Source organism: Triticum dicoccoides, chromosome 5A, assembly GCF_002162155.2.
Source record: "Triticum dicoccoides isolate Atlit2015 ecotype Zavitan chromosome 5A, WEW_v2.0, whole genome shotgun sequence".
Lineage (NCBI taxonomy): Eukaryota > Viridiplantae > Streptophyta > Magnoliopsida > Poales > Poaceae > Triticum > Triticum dicoccoides.
In genome coordinates, this window is record NC_041388.1 from 341,581,285 (window position 1) to 341,591,497 (window position 10,213).

General features: G+C 47.8%; 1 protein-coding gene across 1 annotated transcript; it reads left to right on the forward strand.

Annotated features, from left to right (window-relative positions):
- Window positions 1-5,758: 5,758 nt before the first annotated feature.
- Window positions 5,759-9,415, forward strand: LOC119301410 (heavy metal-associated isoprenylated plant protein 23-like). The gene is made up of 2 exons (XM_037578371.1): window positions 5,759-8,744; window positions 8,883-9,415. The coding sequence occupies exons 1-2, from the start codon at window positions 8,576-8,578 to the stop codon at window positions 9,194-9,196; spliced, it is 483 nt and encodes a 160-aa protein (XP_037434268.1). The 5' UTR covers window positions 5,759-8,575; the 3' UTR covers window positions 9,197-9,415.
- The last annotated feature ends 798 nt before the right edge of the window (window positions 9,416-10,213 follow it).

The window sequence follows — 10,213 nt, forward strand, 5'->3', positions numbered from 1 at the left end:
ACCTCCCACTTGGTTCCAGGGACCAAGATAATGAATAGGTGCGGTCGGACACAAATAGAGAAGAGCGCGTTGAAACGCCGAGCAAATGGTCGGTCACCCGACCAACGGTCCAGCCAGAACAGGGTGTTGGTGCCGGTCCCTACCGAGATGGATGTTCCAATCCGTAGGACCGGCATAAGTTGGATGATTGCCTGCCAAAACTGGGAGCCACCCGACCGGGGGGCGAAGGCCAGGGGCTGTCCACGTAGGTACTTTGCACGGATGACCTGAAGCCATAGGCCTCCATCTCCCGTCTCAATGCGCCATAGCCACTTGGAGAGCAAGGCTATGTTCATTCGTTTGGACGAGATGACCCCAAAGCCTCCTTGGTCCTTTGGCTTGCAAATCTCAGACCATTTTACCATGTGATACTTTTGTTTATTATCTAGGCCCGCCCAGAGGAACCGGGCCAAGTACTTGGTGACTTCCTGATGAAGGGATTCATGCAAACTATAGAATCCCATCAGGTACATAAGTAGGCTAACCAAGGAAGAGTTCATCAACACGACCCGGGCCGCCTTGGATAGCCACCTCCCTTGCCATGGTTCGATCCTGTGTTGGAGTTTGGACACCATGGGGCGAAGGTCCTTTGCCTGGAGGCGGGAATCGCTAATTGGGAGGCCAAGGTAGGTGGTCGAGAACGAGCCAAGACGGCAGTTCAACCTATTGGCTATGCGTCGGGATTCTTCCTCTGAGTATCCTAGTACCATTACTTCGCTTTTGGCAAAGTTTATTATCAGGCCCAACATCTCTTGAAAACACAAGAGTAGAAACTTCAGATTTTGGATGTCAGTATCCGAGCCCTCCACCATGAGGATGGTGTCATCTGCATATTGGAGGTGAGTAATACCCCCGTCATCGACTAAGTGCGGGCATACCCCCTTGATATGGCCCGCCCGCCGACCTTTGTCCAAGATTGTGCCAAGAGCATCCACAATCAGGTTGAACAAGAAGGGGGATAGGGGATCACCTTGGTGGACCCCCTGGGCAGTGCAGAAGTAGGGGCCAACCTCCCCGTTGATATTGACCGCCGTACGGCCGTACGTAACCAGCTGCATCACCCGAGCTATCCAATATGGGTCAAACCCACGCTTCTCCATGACCTCACGGAGGAAGGACCAGTGGACCGTATCATAAGCCTTATGGAAATCTATCTTGAAAACAACCGCACGGAGGTGTTTCCTCTTGACCTCATGGAGGATCTCGTGAAGCACTAGAACCCCATCGAGAATGAATCAGCCTTTAGTGAACGCCGACTGGTTCGGGTGATGGATCCTTGGAGCCAGCAGAGCCGCCCTAGTGGCGTACCCTTTAGCTAGGATCCTAAAGATCACGTTAATCACCGTGATTGGGCGAAATTGGCGAATATCCGATGCCCCCTGGACCTTGGGAATTAGAGAAATGATCCCATAATTCAGGCGAGATACATCAAGGGTTCCCCTCGAGAACTCCCGGAATAGCTCCATAATCTCACCCTTGATGGTGTGCCAGAAAGTTTGAAAAAACCGAACCGGGAGACCATCTGGGCCCGGGGCAGAGGTCGGGTTCATGGACTTGATGATGGCCTCTACCTCAGATTCCTCAAAGGGGTTAAGGAGGGTTTGGTTCTCTTCGGAGGAAATGCGGAGATGCTCCTCCCAGAAGTTCTCAGCTAGCGCGAGGCCCCCTCGCGGCCAGGCGGAAAAAAGGGCTGTATAGAACCCATCAACATGAGCCTGAATCTCATCCGGGTCCTGTAACAATCGGTCCCCATCCCAAAGGACGGGGATGGTGCAACGTCGCCTACGGCCATTGGCGATGGCCTGAAAATAAGCCGTGTTGGCATCGCCAAACAAGACCCAATTGACAGCGCCACGCTGGCGCCAGTATTCTTCCTCTTTGGCGTAGATGTCAGTGAGGGTATCTTCCAGACTATATCTCAGGGACCACTCCTCCGAAGATAGACCCGGGCCGTCCGCCCGAATGTCAAGAGCTCGGATCTCCATTAGTAGAGCCTGCTTCTGGACCCGTAGGTCTCGTCCAATATTTGCACCCCACCCCTTCATAAATTGTCGGGATCGCTTGGCCAGGTGATGCCATTCGTCCATGACTGACATAGTCCAGTGAGGTTCAGCACGAGCCGCGATCCAGTGATCTCGGACGGCCGTAATGAAGTCCGGATGGTGAAGCCAGAACGACTCAAACCGAAAGCGAGGGGGCGGTCGGGGCGCTCATCCCTGGATGATAGTAGGAGTGGTACATGGTCGGATCCAATCCTAGTGATGGCCTGTAGAGTAGCTAAGGGAAACCGGAGTTCCCATTCAGGGGATATAAATACCGGGCCGAGAACACTTCGGGTTGGATTCACCTGTTTATTAGTCCAGGTGAAGCGGGCTCCGACCCTATCTAACTCCCGGAGCTCGAGGTCGGCAATCCAGTCGTTAAAACGTTGCATGCCTGACTGGTCAACCCGACCATTATTCTTGTCTTCTACGGAGCGAAGGAGATTGAAGTCACCCCCAACGATCACGGGGAGAGTGGCCACCCTAATCTTGGCATGCAGTTTGGCGAGGAAAGCGGCGGAGCAGCTATGGTCAGCCGGGCCATAAACGACAATCACTTCCCATTTGAAGTTAATTTCTCTCTCCCATACTTCCATACTCACGAAGAAATCTCCGCGATCCATGGAGCCAACCTCAAAGGTGTCATCCTTCACCCCGAGAAGGATGCCACTGGAGTGTCCCGCCACCCCACTAGATGGCAACCAGTGCCATGCAAACAAGTGTCTGCTCAATCGATCAAGTTCCGAGAGAGAGAACTCGGTCCTCATCGTTTCTTGGATTGCCACTATATCAATATTCTCTTCGCGCATGTAGTCCACTAGTTGGCAACGCCGACCATCATGGCCGAATCCGCGAAGATTCCAGAAAAGATGCTAATACAATATCACCTTCTTAACATATTGTGTTTGTTTTCAGAATTTTTTCAAAGCTTTAAAACATATTTGTCACTTGGTTCTCATCAGTTTCCAATAGATATCCTCTCAAAAGAAGGGGCATGTATTTAATTTGGTATGCGATTTGGCATCTCCTTAGCATCCTCATGGAAGTTTGGAGATGGTATTTAACAATTTAGCCACATAGATATAGGTATAGCTATGCTACAGAGCTAGCTTGGGATTTATGCCAGTGTAGTCAATATTCACAATGTACTACTTTTGAGGGTATTGATGGTGCAAATGAAATCCATATCACTTAGCTAGTTGTTGCTAGTATGGTATGTTATTTAATTTCTCTTTTATATGCTGATTAGTGGAGGTCTATCATGTCGGAGATTAGCCATTGATTACTATTCCAAATTCCATTGGCCGGCTAGGTGTTTGTTCAATTTTTGTCATTCAACATTGCAGAATATCCTTCTTTTTGGATTGAAAGAATTTATTCTAAATAAGGTTAGTATTCACGTGAGTCATGAAAATTGACTACCACTGGGCACTATAACTCCTCCGAATCAATAGAGACATATGATCTCTTTGACCAATGTCCAATTATTTATTGGTCGCTATCTCACAAATATAGTGCTGATTGCTTTGTTTCAATAGTGATGGTCGTTATGAAAAAGATATTATTTTTAAGTTCACTTCTGCTAGCTTTATCTAATTGCAAATAACTTGTAGTTGCAGGCACCTTCAATTATTCTGCTACTTAACGCTAATTGCTATGGGTAGGTGCGATAGCAACAGGATCAATGCCAACATTTATCCAAAGGAAGTGGAAACAGAATTGGTCGAAAGAGGGGCGGCTGGTTGGGGATTAAAGAGGTTAGGCATCACCTTCAAAGTAAACTACCATGCTTCAGATGAGTAGCTAGGGTCTTTTCACATTTCCACCTTAGATTCCAAGCCAGTGTCACAATCATATTAGTTTACTTTTCAATATGGGGTAAAAGAGAGTAGCTTTCAGTCTTTCACTAACTCGAAAGATGGATTTTGTCTGCAACTTTCGGTTCATCTTTATTTTACTTCTAGATGTATTAAAAATCATGGTTCCTTTGTCATGCCGACCCCTCAACAAATGCAGCTTGGTACCATACGAAAAACATAAAATGAGTTGTGGTCAATTGGCCTTTTTTAAGAAAAAAGAAAGATAAAATGCATTTTGAAAATATATGAAAATTATTGTTTTTGAATAAGTGCATATACATTCTCATTATATATTCAGTAAATTTTACAAAACATGTTTCTTTGAGGGCTACATAAAAGTAACAAGTATGTGGATATATGATGGATCTACCCTTCAATACTATATATAGATCCAGACATTTATTGTTGTGCGGCACACAAATGGATTTTTTTATATGGTATGCAGATCGCATCTACATGTAGGTGCATGTGAGGTCTTTTCAAAAAATTATGACAATTTAAGTTGATCTCCTAGTGACCCAGAAGCCAAAACGGTTCAATAGGTACTATGTGTGGTGTGTCTATGTTCACCACTTAGTTATTCTATGGGTTTAAAATATATAATCCCTCCGGTTCTTGAAAGCTGCCATTTAGGATATAAATGTTGTCACACTTTCAAATTTTTCACTACTAATATCTATAAATATAGTTTGATTTGACACTTGAAAATCATGTATGTGAATTTCTCAAATAGTAGTGTTAGAAGATAGAATTATTTTGTATTTTACAAATATAGTAACAGAAACTAGTGGTCAATTTTTTTTTAAAAAAAATTCTGTCATTGTTCAAAACTACAAGTTTTAGCAAGCAGAAGGATGCTAGAAGATCATCTAAGTTCACTAGTTTACCATTCATTTTCATGATAAAGGACGTAGCTTCCACTAACTTGAAAGATGGATTTTGTGATCTTGAAGTATTGAATAAGTGAGATTATGGTTCCTCTGCCACGCCACTTTCCGACCACTAAATTTGACTTGTTGGCCAGCAAGTCATCTCCCAATGAGCATTTTTTTTTCAGGAATCTCTCAACAATCGGAGCCAAATCCTGGAGGAGGTTTGATATATGTAATATACTACCTCCCTGTCACAAATATGTGACGTTCTCAGGTTAAAACAACGACGTTTTGGACTATGACAGGGCTTCAAGATGTAACTTTGGCTACTAATTAATATCTTAATATATGTAAAAGACCAAGAAATTTATAAGTTTACTAGTAATATTTTTTAAAACAAATATGCATATGACTTCTATAATTTCCATATGAATAACCAAAATGATATTGTTTGACTTGGGGCATGTCCAAAACATCACATATGTATGAAAGGGGCGGGAGTTTGTGATTATGTTTTAAGCTTTGTCTAGTTGTAGGTTGTTTGTTTTATCCTTTCTTTCAAATCGACTACTTTGGTCATTATATTTTTATGAAATTGAGATTTCCTTATTATGATTTCTTTTTACTATTTCCATGTGCATTCGCATAATGCATTATACCTATCAGATATAAACACACAATTTCAATTTGACACCAACACATTTCACACTGAAGATATTGCTATTTTTCTCTTCTGATGCATGGTAGGAATTCTGCTTATTTTCTTAGGTGTAAAACTTGAACCATACAGAGAGAACCTACAAGAACAAGGGTCACCAAAAGCAGCTTAGAAAAGCAACAACAAAACAAGAAAACCTAAAACACATTGCTAGGAAAACTCAATTATTCTTATCATGGGAGACAATTCTATAAAAGGCTAAATGACTATAACTGGCCATTTCATTGGCCAAGTAGATTTTTTCTTTCGAGCAACCGGCAGGAGCTCTGCCTTTTCATTAAGAAGAAGAGAATCGACCAGTTTATAAAGAAAACTGGCCGAAAACTGATACATCTGTGATACACGCACACGCCAGCCCTGAAGCTGCGCACCACTCGAGTCAACGACACTGTCACCCAAATGACCAGAGACGACACCCTACAATAGAACAATGGGCTTCGGAGCCGCCGCTCCGACATCCACACCGGCCCCGAGGCCACGCATCAGCCTAGTCGATGGCTCCGCCGCCCTAGAGGCCAAAGCCAACACCCAACGCACACGAGATCACCGCCGCCGCTGCACCGGCTTCCACTCCGGCCCCGAGGCCGCGAACCCACCTAGTCGATGACCATGCCGCCCTCGCGACCAAAGCCAACCACCACACGAAGGAGATACCCGAAGCCGCCGCTCTGACTTCCACGCCGGCCCCGAGGCCGCGCACACGCCTAGCCGACGACGAAGTTGCAAAGCCACAGAGCCACCACCAGCAGATGAAGGACCGGACCTTCAAAGGTGTTGCCCCCACGAGGGAAGCGACGAGGAACGCCGCCGCCGCCCACTTCGGCCTTTGGGTTTTCACCCGAAGAGCCCGTGGCTGAGATGACGAAGGGGCTCCACGACGCCACCTCCAACAAGGGAACGGCATCCTAGGACGTCGTCGACGTCGGCATCGACCGAGGTCGAGCTAGGCTTTTACCCGAAGCTCATCAAACCCATCTTCACCACAACCAATCACCACCGGCGGCGGCGAGCACTCTACACCGATCACCACCGCCAACCGCCTCTTACACGGCAAGCAAAACCATCACGGCACCACGCGCCGTCATGGCAGCCCCGCACCCACCGCCAAGAGCGGCACCGCCGCGCCGCCATCCTCCCTCCTCGCTGCCGTAGCCAACGCGCCGCAACGCCGCCCACAGCCCGCCGAAGTCGAGGTTGACCACCACGCAGCAGATCCGGGGCAGCCTCGCCCGGATCCGCGCCCCGAACGCCGCCGGGACCCGCCGTAGGAGCACCAACAAGCTGGGAACACCTCGAGCCGCTCTCCCACCGGCCGCCACACACCAGATCCGCCGGAGCCCCGCCCGTCCCGTGCGACGCCGCCGCGTCGCCGTCCTTTTCCGTGGCACGCCGCCACCGCCACGGACCTGCAGCTCCCGGCCGGAACCGCCACGTCCCGACCAGCCTGCCACCCGCGGTGGCCCGCCGCAGCAGCCACCGGCCGCGCCAGATCTGGGCTCGGGCCCCAGACCCGCGCGCGTCCACACTGCAGCGCCAATGGAGCTCGCCGGTGCGCCACATCACCCCCGCCACCGCGTTCCTGGTATTGACGATGTATACTTAGAGCTTAGAGATTCCCCTACTCTACTCTTCCGAAATGTCAATGGCGGAGTAGGAAGACCAACGTCTAGCTTGCAACATATCCTTCGTGAGCACACGACAATGTACCACAAGCCGACCTAGAAATATGCAATTATTATTTTTAGATGGGCATTCCAAGTGGCCACCTGGATAACAAAAATTGTCAACAAAAACTTCTATGTTATCGTCACATCATGCCGATACGATAGCACAAGAGTTCCATACCAAGCCTTTCAGAGCTTTGTCGTTCACTTGTTTTTTGTGCATAATGCCCGTGATTTAATTTGGAGGATAGATGAAAACATCTCGAGTTTTATAGCAAAATTACAAAATGGCGAACGCCTTATCTCAAATGAAGAAACACAATGAGCATCTTATTCAGGCAGAAGTGTCATTAGAAAATCCAAGACCTGACATGCAAATTAAGGATATGGTTATCCTAAACGCAACGAGTACCAATAATGATGGAGTCTATGAGCAATGAGTGAACCACTTCTGGCAGCATGCATGCCGGGCATGGCCAAGAGGAGTTTATTTGCCCCAAAGGTTTCAGTGAATTGAGGGACATGCTGTATGCAAGATGGAACATAAGGAACACAATGCAATGCAATGCAATCATAAGGAACACACCACCGCGCAATTCTCGCAGCCCCGTAAAGTTGCTGACAAATGTTTAAGTAGACGACGAGTATCTACGTAGTCACTTGTTGAAATGCCTAGAAAGACAAGTATTTAGGATATTGCATGAAGAAAACTAGTGTAACTGAGAAACAAGCTAGCCATGCACGCGAGAAGAAATGGATCAGGAGGCGCCCGGCACACGGTACGTCTCCACTTGCTTAGCGCGGGGGAGAAACGTTACTGATAACAATGGCCGGTTTCGGGCTCCCGGCCTAGCTTTATGCCCTATCTTTACATTACAAGTCCATATATATTTCTGAAGTCGGTTGGGGTCGACCGGAGGGATTCAGCAAAAGGTACAGTGCGAGCACCAACCACCAAGGCAGGCAGGTACGGCGAGGGGCAAGGTATCTTGGGAAGCTTCTGGCGGGCATCAGAAAAATACGGAGGCGGGCAGACGGCCGGCCGGCTCGCCGCTAGCTGTGCAACAAAACAAAGCAAAACAGATTCCGGAAAGCAGGCAGCTTTGGTAAGGCTTTGCTGGGTAGAGTACCGCCTTGCCACAAAGCCACCCAACAACTGCCAAGGGCCTATATATATAGGGACAGACACCAACCCATCTTGTGTCCATCAAGTCTCCAGCCATCTCATTTGTAGCTAAGCTTTGGTGAAGTTGTGCTGTCAGTGCGACTGTGTGACCAACTGATTCAGGAAGAGAGCAGAGCCTGATTCGTCCGGTCCTTGGGTGTTTTCTTGACTCTGTTTCTTGTTGCTTTCCTTGACAAGACAAATTGGACTGAGAGGATGGGTGTGGGCGGCACTCTGGACTACTTGTCCGAGCTTCTCGGCGGCGGCGGCCGGCGCCGGAGCTACAAGCAGAAGAGGAAGCAGTTCCAGACGGTGGAGCTCAAGGTCAGGATGGACTGCGACGGCTGCGAGCTCAAAGTCAGGAACGCCCTCTCCGGCATGAAAGGTATGCATACATACACATATCCTACCTTTCAACAACTCAAAGAATCACGGAATGATGACGTGCTTTCAAAAGAATTATGGCCAAGAAAGAAAAATGCTGGAAAACTGAGAGGCATTTTTGTTGTTGTGCTTGCTGCAGGGGTGCAGTCGGTGGAGATCAACCGGAAGCAGTACAAGGTGACGGTGCAGGGGTTCGTGGAGCCGCACAAGGTGGTGAAGCGGGTGCAGGCCACCGGGAAGAAGGCCGAGATCTGGCCATACATCCCCTACAACCTCGTGGCGCACCCCTACGCCGCGCAGACCTACGACAAGAAGGCGCCCCCGGGCTACGTGCGCAAGGTGGACGCCGTCATGCCCGTCGCCAGCTACGGCGGCCCCGGCGCCGGCGCGCAGGAGGAGCGGCTCACCACCATGTTCAGCGACGACAACCCCAACGCCTGCTCCGTCATGTGAGAACCTCCGTGAAGCGAGAGACGTCGATCGAGCTCGAGGTCATGTGTTCTTGGTGGCGGTGACATGTATGTATGTGGCTCCAGACAGAGTGTATGGCATGCGTGTGCTGTTTAGATTGTAAATTAAGAGGAGAGTAAAGAGCATATATATGTTCGGATTAGTCTTTGTTTTTCAGGTTTCTGTCTGATGCATGTGTGCTGGAATCTCAACCTTTTTTGATCTTTTGCACGGTTAGATCTTTCTTTTCGTAGATTGTTGATTTTGAGCATGGTACAGTCGAAGACGTTCACATACACACACAATTATTAGATCGTTGATTGCTTACTGTAACCTAACAGAACTTTAACCACCGGCAATTTTACCAGATCATAACTTTCAATCAACCATTTAAAACGAAAGACTGCTTTGAAGATAATTACCAGAAACAACTAAATGGATGGATTTTCGCAGAAACTAAAGATAACCGCAAACTTCCCTATGACTATGATTGGAGTTGTGTGCATGTACCTTTTTAGTGCGCCCATGCGTGCGCGTCAACGTCGCAAGATTTTGAGCAGATGCTTTTCTTACTTCTATGGTTGAGCAGAACGCAGTCATGGCGTTTGGTTGCAAGCCTGTTCTAAGATAATGCAAAGCATTGCTAATTAGTTACATGCCTTGCATGTGGTTTGATAACCTCACTATTGAAGTGTGAGTTTACAAGCACACACACAGAGACACAACATAGACAACTAATAACAGGTGTAGCATAAACCAGAGTCTTAAACATACACTAATAAGCAGTTAAGTTGACAAACAGTTGTGACAAAGTCTTACACTACTAAACATCCAACGCAAAAGTCTCCAATTGGTGCAGAGATAACCTCCTAAAGATCCATGGGAAATGCCTCATTGTGCCTCTTGCACCTGGTCACCACCTCAACTCCATCATCATTGAAGACAATCACCTTCAAGGTGTTGGGAGTCGCCAGCTTGAAGGCGATGAGGTACCCGTCTTGATCTAGTGGGCAACGACTA